Here is a 23,971-nt window from a genome sequence, read left to right on the forward strand (position 1 = left end):
CACAGGTGAAAATATTAATCGGTCTCTAGAATTGTTGATGTACTTTATAATCAAAGCATTCTTATGTGAACCCCTAATGCAATCTCTGACTGATGGTGAGGACTTATCCCAGAATTCCAGACTTCTGCAGAGGTAAAGGTCAACCCTGGTTCTGGTTAATGCGGTCCTTCCAGCCTGGGGACTGTCTTACCATTGTCCTCATGATGACTTTTCTGCTGACGTGTTTGTGTGTGGCAGATGGACTTTGAGAATGGACAGACAGATTCGTTGGCATCTGTGATTTTACCCCCAAACTTGCTGGAGAATTTAAGTCAAGAAGACTCTGCTTTAGTCAGAAGAGCACAGTTTACTTTCTTCAACAAAACTGGACTTTTCCAGGTGAGAATTTGTGTCAATTTGTTTTCCAATTTCTAATGAAGAATCTTTTCTCAAAGGCTAAAATGTTCAGATTCCTTTGAAATGCACCAGCAGGTGCATAAAAATGAACCTACTATATTTTCAAAATTAAAAAAATAATGTAAACGTTCAGATATTTTATTTCGAATAATGTCCCTTTTAACAGTTTTTGCTTCCTTGAGTTTTTAAAACAAATATCAGGCTAAGACTTGTGTTACATAATGAGAAATTGAGTTAGTTATGACGCTACTGTTTATTATTTGTTAATCCTTTTGTTCTCCAGCCCAAGGCCTGTAGAGTTAAAGCATTTGCGCACCAGAGGAAAGGATTTTTTTTTTAACTCGGCAGGAAGCACCTTGTACATAATGAACGGCATTCTTGACTTTAATCATTTTTCCCATTAGTATTTCAAATGACCTTTGGCATTTTCATATCCGCAGAGTAGGGTGGCATTGTGCTGAGCACATATTATCATTTTTATTGGCAGCATCTCAGAAACTAGACGATCCACTGCCAGAAAACACAAGTGACCCTTGGCTGCCTTAATGAGGACAGCCCCATCTAGAGCATTTGCTGGATCCTTTCCTCTGAAGAAGACTTATCAGTTAAACTCAGGATAACGGTGTTTGTCTAGCTGTGCACCCTGTGCAGGAGAGCACTTTGAGTCTCAAGCCCATAGGGATGTTTCTCATAGGGTCACCCTGTGAATCACTCAGTTATGGAGAAGAAAGTTGCTGAGCCTGCTGCCACACTCCTGTAATCCCAGCACTTGGGAGACAGCACAAAGGGGAGAGGGAGATAGATAAAAGATGTAGTGATAGAATGAAAAAGATAAATGATATATGCATAGATAGATGATAGGTAGATAAATGCTTGATATAGGTAGATAGACAGATGATAGGTAAATGATAGATGATAGATAGATAGATAGATAGATAGATAGATAGATAGATGACAAAGGGGATGAATATGGTGAACTGCAATTTTAAAGCTTAAAAAACATTATTTACAAACGCATTAGGAACAGGCTTTGTAAAACATCCATGTGTAATATAAATGGACTTGAGTCTTTCATACAAACTTTGAGTTAGGAACCAGCTTGGCTTTTCTATGCTTTATGAGATGTGTGTTGTCTTCAGCAACAGGGCCTTACCATCACTTTTTGGCGAGCAATAAATAGACTTGACCATAGCCTATGATGCTTGGAGTTTCAATGAGGTCCCTTTGGCTAATGATTCAGTTCCTGACACTGGAGGCTTTTACTTGGTGCAATAAGTTTAATACAACTGACTTATAAACTGTGGCATAGAGCAATTTATGGTTTGATAAGAACCCCAGATGGAAGAGAAACCCAGAGAAGATGCTAGAAATGCAGGCCAGTGTTCTAAGTCATTGGCCAGCACAGAATAAGGGACGCCTCCGGTCTGATGGTCTGATTTCTGTGTGAAGTCTGAAGCAGCTGTTGAGTCTGAAAGAACAGAAGGCAGAAGTTCTGGGTGGGACTTCAATCCAATAGAGTTAGTTAGTATAAGTTGGTAAACATGCCAGGCGGTTGGCATGGGTGTGAAATGATAGATTGCTTCTTAATTTTTACACCATTAATAACTTCATCTGTTTTCTAGAGTTGGGAAATGATCTAATTGCTTCACAGATTTTTATGAGTTTGTATGATTTATGAGTTCATACTGTTACAGTTGTCAATTGGCTGACGTCAATCAGAGTGATGGAGAATGGAGTATGAACATTACCTTATAACACTGGTTCGTGCTGTCCCTGCAATATATTTATTATAATAAGGGAAATTGCATAGACCCTTCAGGAAAGCCAGTGATTGGAAGTTATAAACAGGATGTTCTAGAATTGAAGATCTTAAGTGTGAAAGTTGCTGACAGTTTGCTTACTTTGGAGCAGGAAAGTGTGTACTTGGGAGTAATGCACGCGATCTGTTCATTTCTTTAAAAGGATGTTGAATCGCAAAGAAAAATCCTAGTGAGTTATGTTATGGCATGTAGCATTGGAAACATTACTATCCAGAATCTGAAGGATCCAGTTCAAATCAAAATCAAACACACCAGAACTCAGGTAAGAAAATGCCATGTATACTGGTTGAAAATTGTGCACACTAGTACAGAAAAATTTAGAAGGCCAGCTTCTAAAATTTTCACTCAGGATTCAAAAAGGGGAACTACAAATAGCAAAGGAACTAAAATCTGAGGGAAAATGAATTGACTCACACACAATTGTTCGTGCATATTCCTTTATTCTTCTTTTGCTCTCTTTCTCCCTTATTTTTCTTGCCCCCCCCCCAGTTCTTGGAGGCACACATACACACAAACACACACACACGTGCACGCACGCACGCACGTTTGCAACAGTAATTCTTTTTGCAATACAGTGTGAGGCTTGAGTTTCTCAGAATCAGCAAGGCAGATAGGATTTACACACAGAGCAATAAATTAAAACTGCTAGGAGAAACGTTTAGCATCAGTTACTTAGGGCTGTAGGTCAAAGAGAGGGTCTAAGTTTAATTTGCACAAGAAACAAAACCTGGTGCCTTCCGGTGCTCTGACCTCAGTGGCAGCACAGGTCTTCAGGAAAGTTTACTTTTCCCTGAGGATGAGCAAATGGGCTGATTACCTCTATCTTCTCAGGGGAACCACAGGCAGTAAATGTCTGAGCTAGAATCTTTGTTAATAAAAGAAGTCTGAGAATCTTTTAGTGCAGGGTTAGTTTAGGTTATCACTTCTCTATCTACCAGTGATGTAAAACCAGGGCGTGCTTTTTTCTATCCATCTAGGCAGCTATGAACCAACAACTTTGGGCATGTAGTAATTCTATGTCCTTGGATATCTGGGAATGTCTTAGATGGGATGCTTTTGCCTGGCCCTAAACACTGACCAAATTCATGTCAATAAGGATAATTTCAGGAAGGCAGATCTCTGTAATTACATGGGAGAGGGGAACAAGGACCTGATAGTGAGAAACAGGTCTCACACATAGCTAAGGAATGTAGTCAGTAAACTAGGACCTGTTATTGGGGAACGGGTTTTAGGCATAGCTAGGGAGTATAATCAGTAAAACTCCAAATGCATGGGAGAATCTGTTCCCAGTAAATGATCAAATAGTGATGAACTGTGGGGAGTAATTCCCAAGTGTGTTGCAAAAAGGAATAAACTACAGGAAGAATCTACAGCAAGAAACAACCAACTCATTCACAAGATTATAACGCCACGCACAACTTTTGTATTGGTTTATCTATCAGAAGAATACTTAAGTCTTCTGAGTTATTTTATGAAATGATAGCTGCATGTACTTGCATCTTGTAGCACACTAGCTCAGAGAAGTGCACAAATAAAGAGCAACCAACCCGTTTTATGAGGGGGTAACATCCATCCTCTAGAAAGGAGATGTGCTAATCAGGCTAGGGGCAATATACAGGCACCATGATTGGCAGCAGCCACCAATGAGTCTGTCTTACCTGGTACCCAAGAAGAGAATGGAAGTGACCAAGAGGTTGACAATTGTTTGTTTGTTTGTTTCCAAGACAGGGTCTCTCTGTGTAGCTTTGTATACCAGGCTGGCCTCAAACTCACAGAGATCCTCCTGCCTCTGCCTTCCAAGTGCTGGGATTAAAAGTGTGCACCACCACCGCCCAATAGGACTACTGTTCTTAAGACAAGACTTGAATATCCTCAAATACAGGGATGCAGGCACAAGTTTTGATCAGGGATTGTGACTTCCTCTTTGTGATTTTAAATTCAAAGAATTGCATCAGAGAAAGCTCAAGAGGCAAAGACTCATTCTTTGGGAGATGTACAGCAGCTTAAGAGATGCCAAATGTTAGTATTCTTATCTCAGGACCCTCTCCGCCATCCAGTTATGTGATGCATGGAGATGCGAGTTCATATGTTCCCCTGAAGCTCACATACAAGTTTTTTCACTTTTGTAGAGTTTCTGGATCATGGTCTCACAATAGCCAGGCAGGAAGTGAGTAGGCTGATAAGGCCTGAGGACTGGAGTTGAAACACTGAAGAATCTACCCTGTGATGAACCCTCAGAGACCTCCTTGTTCATCTCTGGCTGCATTTGATTTGGCATTCATAAAGGAGGACCTTGGTATATGGCCCATGGTGAAACACACTTACTAGAACTTACCATTTTTAGATATACAGTTCAGTTGCATTTTTGTCAATAGATATGCCATATATCTCCACTAGTTTTTTTAAATCTTTCCCAGCTGAAACTCTGCCCCGATTAAATATTAATTTCCTGTTCTTACCTTCCAGAAATCTCTAGCAACCTCTATTCATTCCATGTTCCTGCAGCACTAATCTGATTCTGACAGTCACCCCAGAGAACCGGACAGTAACGATCCTGCAGAAGTGACTTATTTTACTTAGCATAATGCCTCCAGGATCCATCTGTGTTGTAGCAAATGCCTGGCGTGCCTTCCTTAAAAGATTGACTGATAGTCCTTTGTGGGAACACAACAGATTTTCTCCATTTACCCGTCGATGCTCACTTGGGTTGCTTCTATTTTCTGGCTACTTTTTGTGAATAATGTAATCTAGCTGCAGGTACACAGCTGCCTCTTGAGGCCCTGAGTTTAGGCATACGGGAGAGTTTTGACGATGCTATGATCATTAAGTTACAAAAGTCTTTGCTAGACATGAAGAATAATAGTGGATTCAGTATTTTACAATGGAACAGAGAGTGAGTGTCCTGCAGAAAAGTGAGTGTAATTCTAATTGGTGGGGGGTCCTAGTTGATTTTGATTTGACCTCTCTAGGAGAGGAGGTCTATCCAGGCTCCTGATCTTCTCAGGTGGTGCTGCTGCATCTGGTTACTGATAAGTATCTTTGTGAGGTCCTTGACATTTTCATGTCCTTGACATTGCATTTCAGTGGAGACTTTTAAACAGTTAAAATACAACTTTGCATGTTTATTTTTATGTTAATACAGGAAGTGCATCGTCCCATCTGTGCCTTCTGGGATATGAACAAAAATAGTAAGTTGTAAAATCCTGGGGGACTTAATATAGACTCATAGAATTTCAAGTGTTGTCAAGCATTCCCAGTGACCCTACCCCCATTTCACCTGAAACCACAACTTAAGGGCACCTGAGCTTCAAAGTATAGTTTAGATAGCTTGGGAAATCAATTCTCACTTTTAAAATAACTTTCGTCACTGCAATAGATGAATGTATTTGACTCACAGTTTGAATGAATGGATCACTTTCATTTCAGGTATATGTGCAATGTGACACATTTTTATTTGATCCAATTTCAGTTGAACATGAGCTCTAGCTCTTCCCATTATAGATCCGATGAGATTATTTATCATCCACAAGGCATAAAAATTATGGGGTGGGTGAAAGAGCCTACTGAGGGAAGATAAACATAGGAGCAATTATAAAGATCATAGATTACTTGGGGAAATGTTACCTCCAAAATGGTGTTGAGCCATCAAGACAGGAAGGAACATGCAAGAAATCAAGAAATCACCAGGTAGAGAGTGGGGAAATGAGTAAGGGTCTGTGCAAAAGGAAGCCCCATGTATTCATCCTTAAGGGTCATCTTCCCTTAACGCCATGTTGCTACTAAATCCATTCTGGTGTCATACCGGCTACTTTGCTTATGAGAAATACAGTCCAGTGGTTCCCCAGGTCTCTTTTTGTCAGTTTTTATTACAGTTTAGTTGCTCTGTTTTAGTTGTACACCTTTTGAGATCCTGATTGAATTGTATACTTGGTTAAAAGTATCATTCTGTGCCTAAGCATATGTAAAGAAATGGACAGATATAATGGCAAAAAAATCAGTAGGGTGTGTTCAAACAATTTGCCGGTCTTCATAATGATAATCACTGTGTACATCACAGAATAGTCTAAGAAAGCTGACCTCCTTTCCTCGTCTGTCTTCACAAAAAGTTAGTCTGATCCCAGACAGCAAAAATGTATTGGCCTTCAGAGATCTCATTAGCATATAACATTTGGAAAGGAATCTTAGTTTTTATGAAAGTTGATTTCAAACTTTGTTAAAAATTCAATATGAACAACTTCAGAAACCCTGAGATATTTCTGTGGAACACAGTTTGAAACCACCGCCTGAGTAATTCTGAGATGAAGCTCAAGGATTCTAAATCACTCTACAACTTGGTTGCTACAAGAATGGCACCCGTGTTACAGCTCAGCTCTTTGAGGCAGGAGGGCTCTTGTCCCTTACAGAGCACACAACTGCTACCGTTCTTCACTCGTTTCTTCCGGCAGAAAGTCTTGGTGGATGGAACACCTCAGGATGTGTTGCGCACCCCGATTCCAATGCTGGGGAGACCATCTGCCTTTGTACACACTTCACTCACTTCGGAGTCCTGATGGTAAGGGGAGCTCCTTGGCTCGTTTTGACACGTTATAATTATGTCTTGTCCCTACTAATTTCTCCCCTGAAGAAGACACTCTGTTAGGAAAGCTAGTGGTTTGAGTCAGTAACTTCAGTCCTGCTAGAAAGATGATCCCTCGAGGTTTCTCTCCCTTGGCATTTGATGTAACTTCTTCTATTCTTCCTTTCTACTGTCCTTAAAAAGAAATCTATCTAGCCAGCTTACTCAAGAGGTTGCATTTTTTAAAAGAGTAAATCAGTGTTTCGTTTTATATATCCCATTCAATTTTCAAGACTCATCTTATTCCTGCAGACGTGTTGGAACTCACCCATGAGTCAGTACCATTGACCTGGTACACTTGTGTTGTACCAGTATGGAGAACAACTAGAGTGTATTGTAGCCATTGTTTGGACAAGTGTACCATGAAGGGATCAACCACACCTCCTTTTTCATAGAAGATGGGAGTAATGGGAATTGAAGTGATACAGTTTTTCCGGTTGGAATCGCATACAGGAGGTTGTATTCATCTCCTCCCTTAGGCCCTATGGCCTTCTTCCTGTGGGGTCTGGGAGGAAGCACTGAGCAACTGTGAGCTGCAATATTTGGCAGATGAACTATTTGGCCTGCGCAAATGACCATTGTCATATGAATTTATAACTCTGCAAGTTGTAAATTTTCTGACAACCTAGGATACAAATGCCCTGGACTAGAAGACCAAGGCATTGACGAAGGAAACAAATCACAGAAAGTAACTTTAGTGCTCTCGAAATATGTTTTTTTTTCAGGAGATTAAAATGAGCAACTAAACTATAGTGTGTTTTCCCTACGCATTTTAAACAGAAATTCATATTTCCTCCCATCTTTTCTTTTCTTTCAAGTGACTAAAGGTATCCTTCAGAAAAACACTTATCTTGCATAACTAGTCACTCGGCTATATGAGCTTTAGCTTAATTATTTCAACAATGTGCATGTATGTTTGAAAATGATTGTGACTTTTATTTCCAGACAAGTAGGTGCTGGCAAGAAAATTGACTTCTTAAAGGTGATATATATGCAGCCAGACTCTACCTCTGCACACTACTCTGATAACCACCAGTTTTACTATATGTCATTTACATTTTATTGTGGGTTTATAAATGTTTGTTGTGTTTTCTGTTTCTGTCTGAGTAGAAAGTTAAGTTTGCATGTGCGGAGATTTGCATGTTAGTGAATTCCTCCACTTTCCCTTTTGGCCTCTTTTGTAAGATTATAAACTGCTGGAAGAAAGACTTTCCAAAATTCATCCTTTCTGGCAATGCGTCTGCATCTTTTTGGTGCTTCCAAACCACCAACACTTGAGTCATAGTTTTTTCTTCTAGAGTTACCAGCTCTTTGCTCACTTGTATAAGATAGTCTAAGTCTTCCCATGACACATAAACTTATATCTTTTATTCTATAACTTTGGAAAATGTTTAATATCCTTTCCTACATTTCTCTGTAATAAAGGTGACTTTCCAATTATTTTACATTCTTCTAGCTTCATGTTGGCTGGCTTAGAAGGATATAATTGTCATGTGGTCATTCTCAGAAGGCATCAGGTGATATTTGAATTCTGTGAGAATTTCTGTCAGTGTGTAAAATTCCATCATTACTTTATATAGTAGCTGGTCATTTGTGTTACTGAGATGGAAACAGTACTTTGAAGAGTTCATCATCCTTGCTGATCCTTCAGAGCTCCTAATTTCTCTTTTATAGCTCATCCTTCAGGGAGTGTACCATATAGGCACCTGACTGGAGTCCAGTGGCACTCACTCGAACCCCATCCCATGTGCCATGGGCACATGTCTTCCTTGTGTTTTGAGGGACCCCTGGGCTGTCAAAGAAGGGGAAGGCTTTTCGTGGCTGAGCATCTCTCACCTAGCCTAGAGACTGGCCATGTTTACACAGTGGCCTCCATTTATACTCATGCCCCTATCCTTGCAGAAACACGTGTGAATGTTAACTTATCATGCAAGACAACTGTACCATCCACCGTTTCTGTTGGGGCAACCCTGTGGTTTCAATCTTTGGCTGACACTAGGGTACCAATGGCTTAGATGAGGAGGTACTGATTTGAAACAGTGTGTGCCTACTTCCGTAATAATGCTTCGTTTTTCTTTCTTGGCTTTGTTTACAAGAGTGCAGCAAGTGGCTTTGTCAGTGTTGGTGGGCATCGTTGTTTCTAGGCCCTGCGATTGAACTGCTCTAGTGTTAACTGAGAACTTTCTCATGACATAAAGCACCACTGTCATGGAAGAGGAATAATACAACTGCATCCCATGTTTTGTTAGGATCTTCCAAGGAGTGCCTCGCAAATAGATGGAAGAAACACAAAGGTCCTCACTTTCATCACCTATATTGGGTGTGGAATATCTGCCATTTTCTCAGCTGCAACTCTCCTAACATATGTTGCTTTTGAGTAAGTATATTTCCATCTGCAAAGCCCAGTGCTAACAATTGCAAATGTGAACAAGAAAATGGCCTCAGCTTTAAAACACAATCCTGCAGTTTAGGAGTCATTTTGCTGTCTTGCTTTTAATCCTCATCGTTCCCATAAGATCATGCACCATGAATTTAACAGGTATAGAATTTTAGTTTATAAGTACTATATCTCCATTTGTAAAGTGGATTCAAGTCTGTTAGAGATTATTAACATGCACGTAAATTAAAATGACATGAAATACTTGCTGCATTGTAAAAGGTAAAGATATTACTTCATGAATTATATACAAGCATTCTTGAAACCAGAAATTTTTTGAAAGGGATCTCTGACTCATTAAAAATCAAGAAACATCAAACAATGTGAAGGAAATTACTTTTTAAATAAAAATGCCTGGGCTAGAGGAATGGTTCAGCAGGTAGCTTCACTGGCTACTCTGGCAGAAGGACCTGAGTTTGGATCCCATCACCTTTATCAGGTAGCTTATGACCATCTGTAACTCTAGTTACAGGGGTTTTATTGCCCTTTCATGAGTTTTTTTGACATCCACATGAAGGTGTACATACACACACACACACACACACACAAGCACATAAATTAGTTGATTAAATGTTTAATTCTTGTAACTGGAAAAATTCCTAAATTAAAAACAAAATGTGAGCATAGTGGCTCATGGCTGTAATCCCAGCATTCAAGTCTCAAGCAGGAGCATTTCCATAAGGTAGAGGACAGTCTGGGCTACATAGTAGACTACAAGGCACCCTGATCTGCAGTAGAAGACCCTGTCTCAAAAATAGACAAGTAAATAAGCATAAACTTAAATATAAACTCCATATAAACAAGTTGGGGGATGTTGGAAACAGTTTTGAAATAAAATCACATTGAAAAACTCTTTGGAACCTGGCAAATATGCATAAATATCCTCTCTCCTCCCGGTGGTGGGGCCATATCTTGTGTGTGAGTTACCTACCGCCAAGAATGGTGGGAAACAGGAACAGACTTCTGTGTTTAAAACATTGGTGTGCAGTGTTACTCCTTGATTCCATTTTCCTTCTCCACCCTTAGGAAGCTGCGCAGGGATTATCCCTCCAAAATCCTGATGAACCTGAGTTCGGCCCTACTCTTCTTGAATCTCCTCTTCCTCCTGGACGGCTGGATCACTTCCTTTGATGTGGCGGGCCTCTGCATAGCCGTGGCTGCCCTGCTGCACTACTTCCTCCTGGCTACGTTCACCTGGATGGGGCTGGAAGCCATCCACATGTACATTGCTCTTGTGAAAGTGTTCAACACCTACATCCACCGCTACATTCTAAAGTTCTGCATCATTGGCTGGGGTAAGCCTCCCGCAAACATCCTTCCCTGTGCATCATGCTGTTTTATGACACGTAGAAGTACTGTGATTCGTAACACGCATCAGACAAGACAATCTCAAGGCGGAGACGCCCTGGGTCCCCCCAGCTCTCTTCGTTTGTGAACCCCTCACCGGTACTCACTGAATTCAGGAATGAAAGAAAAGCCTTAGCTCCCGAGTCACCAGGTCACCGCAAACTCATTTCCTGAGGCCAGTGCCAGCCTACCCGGGGCTAAAGAAGCAACTGACCACCCATTATGCTTCCAAATATAGTAGCCAGCTAAATGCCTACATCTACTCATCCCTGTTGTGGAAGCCAGAAAAAGAGTGTTATTTTTTACATGCGCAACCAAGGCATTTACAGAAGTATTTAGCTTTTTACCCTGGATCCTTGGTCAGATATCCAAAGGCCTGCTGAGAATCTTCCTGTTGGATGGCTTTCTTTATCTGGGTTTTGTGTCGAGTGAAGCGTCTTAAAGCCCAAGCGCGTATCTTTTTCAGATGGCAATAGTCAAGGCCGAGTCATCCCTTAGTTTTCCACATCCCGCCATGAGAAAATCCAATGGTCTCTGGAGGAACTGAGGAGGCATGGATGGCTCCATGAAACAGATATAGGAGTATTGCCGAGTGTCTGTGGGCAAAAGAAATGACATCATACACTTGATATTTACCCCTGCTTTTCCTAAAGTCTTTGTTCCCTATCAAAAAGGGTAAAAGCAGCTGCCTTCTCCTTATCTTTCTGACCTCTGGAAGCTCCATGCAGCATCGATTATACAACCATCCTGGCTGGTGCTGCATTCTGTAGGATCAGGATCTAGACCTCCAGTGAGTACCACCAGACCCAAAAGAACACTCAAGTATCTTATCATTCATGAGTAGGTTTTAACTATTGCCACTTAGAGTGACACATCCCACGTTAAGGAGGGAATTTCGCTGTCAATTTGAACCAACCAGTCTAGCCACTCGAAGAAAACTGAACCTCTGCTGTAGAGGTTTTTCTTTCTCTCATTTACTCAAGAGTATCAGTCCCGCGAGGCCATCCCAGAGTCTTCAGGAACCCTCTCAATGTCATGGTCTTTTTATGACAGGTCTTCCAGCTTTGGTGGTGTCCATTATTTTAGCAAGCAGAAAACAAAATGAAGTATATGGAAAACAAAGTTATGGGAAAGAACAGGATGATGAATTGTAAGTAATACACATTTGGAGGGGGGGTTGGAATGGGATATGTACTTTGTCTTGTAAAGGTTAGTGTAAGTTACCATGGTAATATGCCCTGATTTCGAAGGGTTTAGTTCACCTGTGATGATCTGTCCAAGGTCCTTCTGCCGCAGATCAATCATTTCAATGCTCAGAGCTGCCTTTCTTTGTTTTAATACCACAGTACTATGTGGTCTGGAGAGTTCAGACACCTGAGATGCTCTCTGCTAGACTTAGAAGATGCATTCAGTTGGAGGAGACTCTGTACTGTTCTTTCCTCCTTCAACCCAGACATATCGGCAGTAGCAGAAACAACCCAAAGCCAATATGAGCATTTTACAGAACACAGGGAGGTCCGTGAGTTCTTGGGGAAAACGTTACTTCCCAAGTTAAGGTCACTGAGATTAAGGCCATCATGTTTTTCAAGCAATTGACTGTCATATACCCCATCAGGCATACTGTGGATCATCAATGTCTACTGATTTGAAGAATTACCGTTAGCTTACTGAACATTTTTTATTATGTGAGACCCTGATGTATCATGTAAACTTCAGGGATAGCTTACACTTCTATACCTAATCAGCTTTCATTCCACACAGCCTTCCCTTGTTTTTTGTGTTTCGGAAGCAACACTATGAAACCCAAACAAGTTGGACCTATAACAAGAATTCCTGGATCTTTGGGAGACTTCCATACTTAAAGGAAGTTTAGTGTTACAGACATGCAGCATTATTGAGGGGACCCCTATGAGAAACACTAAATTTTTAACTGAATCAGTTTAAATGAATGGCTGTGAAATCCATCTTCCCTAGTTGTCATAGGATTTTCAAGCTCTGTTTCAAGTTGTGCCATCACAAAATCTCATTTAGTGCGCATTCATTGTATGTTAGAAGTCATGTTGAGCTCTAGGACCCGAGGATGTTTAAGACAGCATTCACCTCAGTAGCCAAAATAAGGACACTTCATTTTAAGATGAATTTGATTTAGTGAAATTATTGAATTTTTAGGTACTCAAGAATTTCCATAGTTTAAAGAAACACTAGGGCATCTGAAAATTGTATTGCTGTTCAGCTTCACCCTAGTGAGACTTTGCAACACAGAATAGTTAGAAGTTTTCTTCCATTTATCATCTGATATAATTGTATGCAAGAAACTTCTGTACATGGATCTTGTAACTTCATAATGTCTTGCTGCAACTAGAACAGTTATATAAATAATAATTGCTTTGTTTCCTGAATCCTCCATTCAATGTGACAAAGAAGTATAAATTTGCTAATCATAGATGACAAGGAGCTAGGGACATAGGTGACCACTAGCATTAATGCTGCAGGTAAAACTCACCAGAGTCAACATCTCAGGAACTCTCCTGGTTCTTTCACAGGGACATAAGCAGACAGCCCTAATACTACGGCTCTTACAAAAACCTCTTAGCAGACTTCTGCTTCCATGTTATTTTGGGGGGATGGTGTCTACACGGTCACCCCTTGACAGGAAAGGACAGCCAAAGTTAATGCTGAAAATCTCCATTGTTCGAGTAAGGACACACAAGAGAAAGGGTCAGATGTGGTTTAGAACTAAGCAAACAAGCATCCACTCATACCAATCAGAATTCAACAAGCAACCTCTTTTGCTTTTTAATGTTGTCTCAAATAACAAGATCAAGACAGCAGCCATCCAAAACCACCCAAATAAAAAACTGCCTGTGAAAGGATCAAAGCAAAGCCTGAAGCCCACAGAAGTGAGCAGACTTTTCATAGGTGTTTCAGAAAGAACTCTGCAAGCTGTGCAAACCAGGTCAAGGAAAGTCACGCGTAAACAGGGCATGGTAGCCAAACTCTTTTATCTTGTTCTCCTTCCGTTTCCCTTTAGCTGCTGGATTCAGGACCCCGTGGTATTTTATGTGAGCTGTGCTGGGTACTTTGGAGTCATGTTCTTCCTGAATGTGGCCATGTTCATTGTGGTCATGGTACAGATCTGTGGGAGGAACGGAAAGAGAAGCAACCGGACCCTGAGAGAAGAGGTCTTAAGGAACCTGCGCAGCGTGGTCAGCCTGACTTTCCTGCTGGGCATGACGTGGGGTTTTGCTTTCTTTGCTTGGGGACCCTTAAATATCCCTTTCATGTACCTCTTCTCCATCTTCAATTCTTTACAAGGTAAGACAAGTGGTACCCAAGCAACGGCTGCTTTCTAACCTTATCATATTTGTAGACAGCTTCCCTTTTGACAGAACAGGTTTCTATTACTGCTTTAGGTACCTGGCACAGTTTCAAGCACAAGTGGCCATTCATTAGAAAGCTCTTGGCTAGGTAAAGAGAGGAAAGGTTAGCTGATTTTTCTTCCCTTAGTAATATATTCTAGGCACATTAGAACAGTGCCTTGTTGACAGCAGGTATTCAAGAAATATGGCATGATGCAAAGGAGTATGGGGCAGCATAAAGTGTTAGCCAAGAGCCTAGCTAGAAGTTTAAGGGGGCCAGTCAACTTTTGTCTTCTTTCTAGTTCAGGCTGCTGCTGCTACCCTTTATGCAAACTGTGTAGGTTTGAGAGAGAGAGAGAGAGAGAGAGAGACAGAGACAGAGAGACAGAGAGACAGAGAGACAGAGAGACAGAGAGACAGAGAGGCAGAGAGGCAGAGACAGAGAGACAGAGAAATGGTCTCACTATATAGCCCTAGCTAGTCTGGGACTTGCTATATACACCAGAACATCAGAGGCTGATCTCTTACTCACAGAGGTCCACCTGCCTCTGCCTACTGCCTACCATATCTGGTCATACAATCATAATTTTGATTCCATGATGCACTCTCTAAATGAACGTTTGCCAGTTACATCTTGAAAATTAAATGACATTCTTTGCTTAGTGGTGCTGAAGATGAAACCTAGGCCCTCTCACATGTTAGGCCTCTGCACTGCTTTCCAAGTCTTTCCATAACATTTTTAAGATACCAATCTCCTTTTATGACAAAACTCTTTTATTATATATATATATGTATATATAATTTAAATTAGAAACAATTTTATTTTACATATCAATCCCAGTTCCCTCCCATCCTCTCATACCTCCCAATGATTCCCCCCATCCCATCCTCCATCCTCTCCCCAGGGAGGGTAAGGCCTTCCATGAGGGATCATCAAAATCTGTCAAATCATTTGGGGCAGGGCCTAAGCCCTCCCCTGTGTATCTAGGCTAAGAGATTATCCCTCCATGAGAAATGGGCTCCCGAAGCCCATTCATGCACTAGGGATACATGCTGGTTCCACTGCCAGAAGCCCCATAGACTGCCCAGTGCTACTAAGTGACACCCACGTTCAAAACTCTTTTGTGTACTGGAGTACCATGAGCGAAACACATCATAAGAAATTAAATGGTCGAGTCTGAAATGTCCTCGCCCTTCTGTGTGTGTGCGTGTGTGTGTGTGGTGTGTGTGTGGTGTGTGTGTGTGGTGTGTGGTGTGTGTTGTGTGTGTGGTGTGTGTTGTGTGGTGTGTGTGTGTGTGGTGTGTGTGTGGTATGTGTGTGTGTGGTATGTGTGTGTGTGGTGTGTGTATGTATGGTGTGTGTGCTGTGTTGTGTGTTGTGTGTGTGTGGTGTGTGTGTGGTATGTGTGTGTGTGTGTGGTGTGTGGTGTGTGTTGTGTGTGTGTGGTGTGTGTGTGGTGTGTGTGTGTGTGGTGTGTGTGTGTGTGGTGTGTGTGTGTTGTGTGTGTGTGTGTGTGTGTGTGTGTTGTGTGGTGTGTGTGGTGTGTGTGTGTTGTGTGTGTGTTGTGTGGTGTGTGTGTGTGGTGTGTGTGTGGTATGTGTGTGTGTGGTATGTGTGTGTGTGGTGTGTGTATGTATGGTGTGTGTGCTGTGTTGTGTGGTGTGTGTGTGTAGTGTGTATGTGTGTGGTGTGTGTGTGTGTTATGTGTGTGTGGTGTTTGTGTGTGTATGGTGTGTGTGTGTGGTGTGTGTGTGTGGTGTGTGTGTGTGGTGTGTGTTGTGTGTTGTGTGTGTGTGTGGTGTGTGTGTGTGTGGTGTGTGTGTGTGTTGTGTTGTGTGTTATATTATTTGTGTGTGTACGTGTGGTGTGTGTGTATGTGTGTGTGTGTTGTGTGTGTGTGTTGTGTGTGTGTGTGGTGTGTGTTGTGTGTGTGTGTGTGTGTGTGTGTGTATTTCACTGCATAGCCACCTGAATGCTGGGATTGTCGGTCTTCAGCACCTATTCCTCCAGAGCCTGGATTATTTTCAATGAGAACTACTGATTTTGCTGAATCCTCTCTTATGCTCATACAGTTATTGGTGTGTTGAAGAACATCTAAATAAATCCAAACAAATCTGAGCTGGGGCAGAAAGCAGGGTTGTACTCCTCAAAACTCATTCACCTCACTGGTCATTCCCAATTGCCATACCTGAGATATCAGTACCTACCGGAAGGGAACTGCAACTTCTGCTAGCTCTTTAACTGAAGCAGTTGTTACAAAGTAGATGTGCAGGGAGTAGTAAATAAATAATATTGCTGCATGAGGGAAAGGAGAGGCCTCAAGCATGGCCTAGATCCAATCCAAGGTGCTGCTGGTATAAATACTCATTAAGTAATCCAGCAAATTTATTCAGGCTCATAAATATGCCAGCTTGTTAGCATGAATATGTGGAGTAATACGTCTCAATAGTATATCCTTAAGTTGGAAGCTAAATTTGTAGTGTATGAACACATCTACACAGGGATCCAGCCCGGCAAAGGCAATATTCCTCTATTTAATCTCTTTTATGATACACTACATAAAAGTGCCCAAGTAAATATTGACAAGAGTGTCCACTTGCATTAGGAATTCCATGGTTTTATATTGCAGGATTGTACTTGAAAGGCACAGTCATCTGCCAGCCCAACCTTGGTTTCGCTGTTAGAATTTCCTGGCAGTAAACTTCAACAGCTACAGTTGTCGGTACAGCTCCATTTCCATTAATGAGAATTGGGATGCTCTAATTTTCCTAGCATGGGTCTCTTGACGAGAGGGAAAAATATCAGCTGTCATCAAGTCAGTGCTCTATATAAATCACTGACTTTAAGATTGCTTTTAAATCATATACATTCTGAGCAATTTTATCCACATCCAGTGATACTAAAAAACATTTCCTCCTAAATGCAAAGACCTTGAGACTAAGGACATGGCTCTATGGAGAATTAGTTTACCAGCCAGGCCATACAAAAACTGCCTGGAACAGTATATACATTTTTAATGACTTTTATTGGTGAGCTGGTTTTTACCTTTAACATGAAGCTTTTTTTTTTTTTGTAAAAACTTTAGGCTTTATTAGAAGCATGTAGAGTCATGTGTGGTGGTGATTTTAGAACTTGGGAGGTAGATACTGAGTTCTAGGTCATTCTGAGTCACATAAAGAGGCTCTGTTTTAAAAGGGGGAACAGAGTCAGCTCCATAGGGTAATGAGACTGAGAAAATTCTTTTTTTCTGAAATTAAGAGGATCAGAAAGAATAGTTATTTAACTACTGTCTAAATTCTATATGATACCTATAATTTTGGCTTTCCTAACAAGTTCAAGTTGTAAAGTTTAATTTATACCTGTAACTTAATCGTCCATTTTCTATTTTTGGGGGGGGGACAGTATCCATTAGCTGCAAGTCCAACAAGGCCCTCTTCCGTACCCACATGTGAGAGCATGATAGATGCATTGCATGGTTCTGCACTCAGGAGCTGTTGTAGTGAACACACAAAAAAAGTGATTATCAGTCTGCTCAGAGATGTCTGCCGCTACTCACATTGCTAACGTAAAGATGCCCAGAGCAGCAGAAATCATGTACATTTGTGTAGTGCATGGGAGTCAATGAAACATTTTTATCTAATGCCTGTGATTTTACAATCAGGCTCCTACATATGAAAAACAGGAACTTCAGAAAGAGGACATAGTCTCCTTTTTAATAGGCAAACAGACAGCCTTTATTAATGTGCAAAAATCTAACAACTTTCCCAAGGTCAGTTTGCTTCTGACAATGAAATAACTAATAATATATTACATATACGAAAATTAACAGGTGACACACAATAAATGTATAGTTTTCAATAGAAATAAAACTGAAGCAAACTCCTTAACTGCCCCTCAGTTCATGTCAGTGTTCTCATTTAGGAGATTAGTCTCTACCTCTATTTATTAAAACACTAGCAAATATGCTTTAATAAATTAATGGGAATTTTGTTTGATATTCAACAGGTACGGTCCTTATTCTCAATCCCACTGGCAGACTAAGACATTAGGCTAAATTTGGGGATGCCCTAGCTCAAATGCCAGCGGAATCTCCCTGGCCCGGTTGGGAGCTTCACGGAAGTTAAGCTCTGACACAGCAACACACACACACACACACACACACACACACACACACACACACAATGCACATGTGTAATTGCTGCCAAGGTAAAGAAGACCCACCTTTCAACTCCAGACACCCAAAACGACATCAAGTGGGTGAAACATGACTCTCTGCATGGAAATATATTACTCATCCTTTGACTGGGCATTTTGTGCCACGGAGAAATAATTTTGTAAAGGGTGTCTTTGTAGTATGAAAAGAAGACTCAAAGCACATTTCCAAAAACAGCTATAAACCCAATTTAACAATAGCTGGCTTTGTGTCAGGGACAAGTGAACCCGGGAGGTGGTTAGTCTTGGGTGCCGAGTCACTTAAGAGCTTAGAAGCTGCCTGGCGTTGGTGATGCATGCCTTTAATCCCAGAACTCGGGAGGCAGAGACAGGTGGATCTCTTTGAGTTCGAGGCCAGCCTGGTCTACAGAGCGAGTTCCAGGACAGCATCCAAAACAATACAAAGAAACCCTGTCTCGAAAAAAAAAAAAAAAAGAAAAAAAGAAAAGAAAAGAAAAGAAGAGAAATAGCTACTCATTTTACATATACTCCTAAAAGCCATGTTTCTGCCTGAGTCAGACGAAGGAAGGAATTCCACATGGGACTCACATTTCTAACAAACATATCCCTTCCTATAGTTAAATAGCTCTATATGGATCAAGATTAAAGGCAAGTCATATAATCTAAAAGTCTTGCCTGCTTACAGGAGATGGCCAGTTCAGTTCCATACCCCACACTGCTAGGAGTCTTAGCTACGGTCACCCTCATGGATTCCTGGGAGCTTCTATTGCACTGGGTTCCTAGCACTTCAATAATGTTTTACATGAGTTCTTTGAACTCATCCTCTCTGACTACAGTCTGCATGTGACTCCCAAAATAATTCATATTTTAGATCCCCAAAAGGTCAAGTTTACAACCTAGTTCTTTTCTAGTGTCCCAAAAAATCTCAGAAACATACCCTGAATTTTCTTTTCTCCCAACCATCTGTGTGGCATGTAAAAATACAGGTGTTACTAAAGAATATTGAGAGAGCATGAAGGAAAGCAGTGTCTACAAAACTTCCCCTCCCCCTCCCAACTGAAAGATAGTCACTGGCTCAGAATGAGGCCCTAAGATAGTCCTTTGATTTATGCTAGGAATGAATATCTTTAAATGAGTATAGTATCTTCCAGCTCAAAGGCGATTGTACCATACAGATGTTTAAGAGCATAAAATCAACTATATTCTTAGTTATATAACAGAAAAACCTCATAGGACACATTTAGTACGTCTAGGCCAGCAGGCAAGGTCTGAACTACAGCCTCTATGGATCTCACCTATGTCTCCTTACTCTCCAGCCTCAGTACTCTGGAGCTCTGCAAGCACCCTGAAACTTAGAAACATTTAGTAAGCAATTCGATGTACACACTGTTGGTGCCACAAGTAAAAGTTCATTGCAGTATCCTTATGAGATTTGGTAGGCATAGCACTCTGACACAGTCGTCTGGATGTGGAGGTGAGGTCTGGTCTCACCAATACCTCCTCTCAACTGCCTGGGAAGGATAGCCAATCCCCAGACATTGCTTCTAAGTGATTAGTATGGAAGAGAATCCTTTCTTGCTCTAAGACTCCCACCCCATGCCCTTCATAGACCAAGCCAATGTGCAAGCATGTATCTTTCTTCTCCTCCTCCTCCTCTAACCTCTTGTGGGTAGATATATTTCTGAATGACTAAAATTTCACATTTATTAAAACTATCTTTTTGTAGTTAGAATTACTTTGCTCATTTCTTTGAGATTTTCATATAATTTTTTAATCAAGTCCACTCCCCATTCCCTTCACTTCAGTTCCTCCCCATTATTCCTTCCAATACTTTTCTTCCCCAAATTCATGTGCTCATAATATATATACATATGTATACACACACACACACACACACACACACACACACACACAATTCACTGAGTTCCACTTGTATGGCCAGTATGTGCATAAGAGTAGAATCATCTACTAGAACATGGGAATCTGGAGGCCGCATCACTAAAGAAAATCCTCCCTTTCCTAGCAAATATCAGTAACCAATAGGGGTGGGACAGCTAAGTCTGACAACCTGAGTTTGAGTCTCAGGACTACAAGGTAGGAAAAAAACCAACTGCTATATATGTATACATGTATGAATATATATATGTATATATGATTCATTAAAAGTACCATCTTTTGCAATAAAAATGTTTCCTAAGTCAAAAAAAGATATGAGCTACCAAACGCAAGTTCAGTTGTGTTTTGCTAACTTAATTATACATATCAAACTGTCAAACCTTTCTTGTGCTACCTTTTAAAACTTTGTTACTTATTATTGGTGTATGTGTGTATGCTTAAGGGGGACACACGTGTCCTATAGCACACATGCAGAGGTCAGAGAATAACTTTATAGATTGGTTCTCTCCTTACACCTTTATATGGATTCTGAGGATCCAACTCAGGTCTTTAGCCTTGAGTGTCAAGCGCTTTATCCACTGAGCAATTTCTTTTGCCTGCCCACATTTTTACTATTACTTTTTAATCATGCAAGCTATAGTATAATTTAGCTTTCTTAGTGAATACTCCATATTCATTCTTCAGTGCTTCACAGACAGTCACTGCACAAATTAACCTTCTGGAAGCTTCCTTCACCTTCCTTCCACTCCAAGCATTTTAAATGTTCCATTTCAACCTGCGTCTTCTGCTAGGCCCTTCCTCCTGTAGACATACTATCACTGTCGTTAATATAACATGAAATTAGGGTTTTACCTGAAAATTCATTGGCATGTTTTTTAGAAACCTATGCCTTAAAAGTATTGTCATTATAGTCCTATCATCCTTTAATTTGCATAGAACTCAGTCTGTCCTGTTTTTATTTGTTTTGTTTTATAACAAGGTTTCCCAATGTAGCCCAGGCTGGCCTTGAACTTATTCTCTTGATTCAGTTTTTGAAGTTTGAGGTGTACCCCTATTGCACCAGGGTCAGCTAGTATGCACACATGTGTATTTGTATTCAGGTGGTGGTGCACTTGTACACACACACACACACACACACACACACACACACACACACACATTCCTGCATCTGTGTAGGCCCAAGGTTGACACTGGATGTCTTACTTGCTTTCTACGTTATTCATTGAGGCAGAGGCACTCATTTGAACCTAAAGATAATCAATATAGGTAACCTAGCAAGCCAGCTTGCTCCAGAGAACCCAAGTCTCCACCATCACCCTGACAACCTAGCATTTATAGAGGATCCAGGGATCTGAACTACTGTCTTCATGGTTTTAAATCAGGTGCTTTACCCACTAAGCAATCTCCCCAGACCATACATACATCTTGTTTTTAACTCCCTACTTCTAGTCACGTCGTCCCTTAAAATGAGCGTATGTTCACTTATTGAACATAGGCTGAATTCAACTTATTAACCCGAATACTATTATCCACTCATTAAGGAAATATTTATTTACTGTATGATTCCTTGCATTGTTCTAGGAAAGTTATAGCACATGGACAAACAGATAAAAACAACTCTATTAGGAGCTTTACTGTCCACTATTAAAAGATAATCAGACAAACAAATGACCATACAAGGAAAACAAGACCACCATGTCCAGATCAGTATGCACAAAAGAGAATGAGTGGGGTTTAAATTAAGACTGAATTAGCACTTCAGACAGTGGCCTCTCTAGGGAGTCAATGGCTGATATGAGGCAGGAGACTATTATTAAAAGATCTGAAGAAACAGTGATCAGGATGGTGTTGGGTGAGAACAAACATGATAGATGGAGAAACAGAAGAATGTTCAAGTGGTTTGGGGGTCATAGTCAGAACTTTTGTTAGGAACATCTGAAGTTTGAGATGCAGAAGATTCAGCCAAGGCAAGATGTCCTGGAAGCTGTGTGGGTTGGAATCCTGTGTTGGGGAGAGATGGGAATGAAGCCAAAAATGAAAAGCATTGTTGAATCTTAGGAGTGTAGTTAAGTCATGAGGCATGCTGAACAGGCAAATTTGGAATCAGACCCATGCACTGATTCTGAATTTACCCAAGTCTCTGTGCTCTTCTGTAGACAATTAAACTGCCTGCTGCATCCACTAAGATTCCATTCTTCAAGATGGTTGTCCCTCAGTGACTTAGTTCTACAATGTTAAGACTATTCCACATAGTTAATGTTTATCCTTTAAGATGGCCATTTGTCTTAAATACTCACATGTTCTCTCATCACAGGCTTATTTATATTTATCTTCCACTGTGCCATGAAGGAGAACGTTCAAAAGCAGTGGAGGCGCCACCTCTGCTGCGGCAGGTTTCGGCTAGCGGACAATTCAGGTAGGGCATGGGGTTGAGTGGCTTTCATTTGGAGAAGCAGTTGAGACCATTGGCTTTCTGCCTTGCGCTGTCAGAGCAGCAAAGCCCACCGAGAGTGCTGTAGACACAGAGTGTGTGAAGATGCTGAGCTGGAATCTTGGAACATTCTACCCTGGACCCCATCTTTGAATGTTGTAGAGAAGAAACAGGAATCCTAGGCAGGTTTAGAAAGTTGCTTAAGTTTTGACGTCTAATTTGACAATTCATATCTGGAGATTCCACCACAGTAAATCAACCTTGCCATAGTTTTAAGTCCTCAATTGAATTTTAGGTGGAGAAAATGTTCTTAGGATACAAAACATTTGAAGGAAAGTGTTGCTTCTGCAAATGCTTCTCACCTATAGGGCATTGAAGTGAGACACTAAACAGCAAAAGCATGCGACCAGAGCAAGATAGTTCTCTGCCCTGGCCTCTCGCTGTTTCCATTTCAGTGTCTTTAAGTCACTGAGTGGAGTAGGAATCTGACTCTTCTGGATAAACTAAATAACACAGGGATGGATTTCTGGGACAGCTTGTATTTTCTATAAGCCAATAAAGTCCTGTCCTTTGTTCTTTCAGATTGGAGCAAGACAGCAACCAATATCATCAAGAAGAGCTCCGATAACCTGGGGAAATCTTTGTCTTCAAGCTCTATAGGCTCCAACTCAACGTATCTCACATCCAAGTCAAAATCCAGCTCCACCACCTATTTCAAAAGAAACAGCCACTCAGGTGAGTCATTCCTGGCCATGTAAAACTTCCCCTTTGTTGTTTCCAACCTATCCATTTTCATTTTCATCACAAAACTGACTGACACTGACCGGTAGATCCCAGTGCTTTCTAGAGGGTGATTGTAGACTTATATGACCTACACTGTCTATCTAAAGACTTTATCCATCAGCGTTGTGAATTTTAAATTTAAAATATTTTTAGCCCAACTACATCTAGTCTACAGCCATAATATCACCAGCTCTCAATATTGTAACTTGAAAGTTTAACTTGAAACAGTTTTTTCTCTGAAATTGTGATACTTCATTTTTAAAGTCATTTCTGCTTAGAAACACAGAAATGAAATTGCAAAGCATTTCAAGCCAGTAGGAAACTTGCCAGGATGAAACCGGCAAGTTGGCGCGGGGACAGGAAGAGGCACCATGTAAGATGTATGCTGTCATTGTGACTTAGTTCCTTAACCATTGAAAGTGACGAGGAGCAGTAAGTGGCAACCGTCCCTTAGCACGCTGATAAAATACGAAAGAACGGAGCACAATCCTGATGAAGTCATAAGGACTGTGAGAAACACTGCTTTTGTCTGTGTCCTGTTTCTTCAGCACAGCTGTGTGACTACATGTCCTGACACTAAGCATATACACAAATAATCTTGAAGACAACTGGGAAATACAGAGGGTCTTGTATTACTTGATAGTGAGATATGTGAAAGGTTTCAACTTTTAACTTCTAAGGGCAATGATAGGATTTCTAGTTTTAGATACGCA

The 23,971-nt window shown here is 40.9% G+C and overlaps 1 protein-coding gene across 4 annotated transcripts in view; it reads left to right on the forward strand.

The window, feature by feature from the left end:
• The window catches only part of Adgrg6 (adhesion G protein-coupled receptor G6), a 126,956-nt gene that overhangs the window by 97,444 nt on the left and 5,541 nt on the right, over nucleotides 1–23,971 (forward strand). For all 4 annotated transcript variants that reach the window (XM_040728158.1, XM_013126847.3, XM_021224404.2 and 1 more), the window contains 10 exons: nucleotides 238–378; nucleotides 2,359–2,478; nucleotides 5,359–5,404; nucleotides 6,662–6,768; nucleotides 9,081–9,208; nucleotides 10,295–10,563; nucleotides 11,669–11,765; nucleotides 13,647–13,930; nucleotides 22,359–22,460; nucleotides 23,058–23,210. In XM_040728158.1, the coding sequence (XP_040584092.1) occupies nucleotides 238–378; nucleotides 2,359–2,478; nucleotides 5,359–5,404; nucleotides 6,662–6,768; nucleotides 9,081–9,208; nucleotides 10,295–10,563; nucleotides 11,669–11,765; nucleotides 13,647–13,930; nucleotides 22,359–22,460; nucleotides 23,058–23,210 (1,447 nt within the window). The remainder of the gene's footprint in view (nucleotides 1–237; nucleotides 379–2,358; nucleotides 2,479–5,358; nucleotides 5,405–6,661; nucleotides 6,769–9,080; nucleotides 9,209–10,294; nucleotides 10,564–11,668; nucleotides 11,766–13,646; nucleotides 13,931–22,358; nucleotides 22,461–23,057; nucleotides 23,211–23,971) is intronic.

The sequence above is a fragment of the Mesocricetus auratus genome, unplaced genomic scaffold (genome assembly GCF_017639785.1).
Source record: "Mesocricetus auratus isolate SY011 unplaced genomic scaffold, BCM_Maur_2.0 Super-Scaffold_100018, whole genome shotgun sequence".
NCBI lineage: Eukaryota > Metazoa > Chordata > Mammalia > Rodentia > Cricetidae > Mesocricetus > Mesocricetus auratus.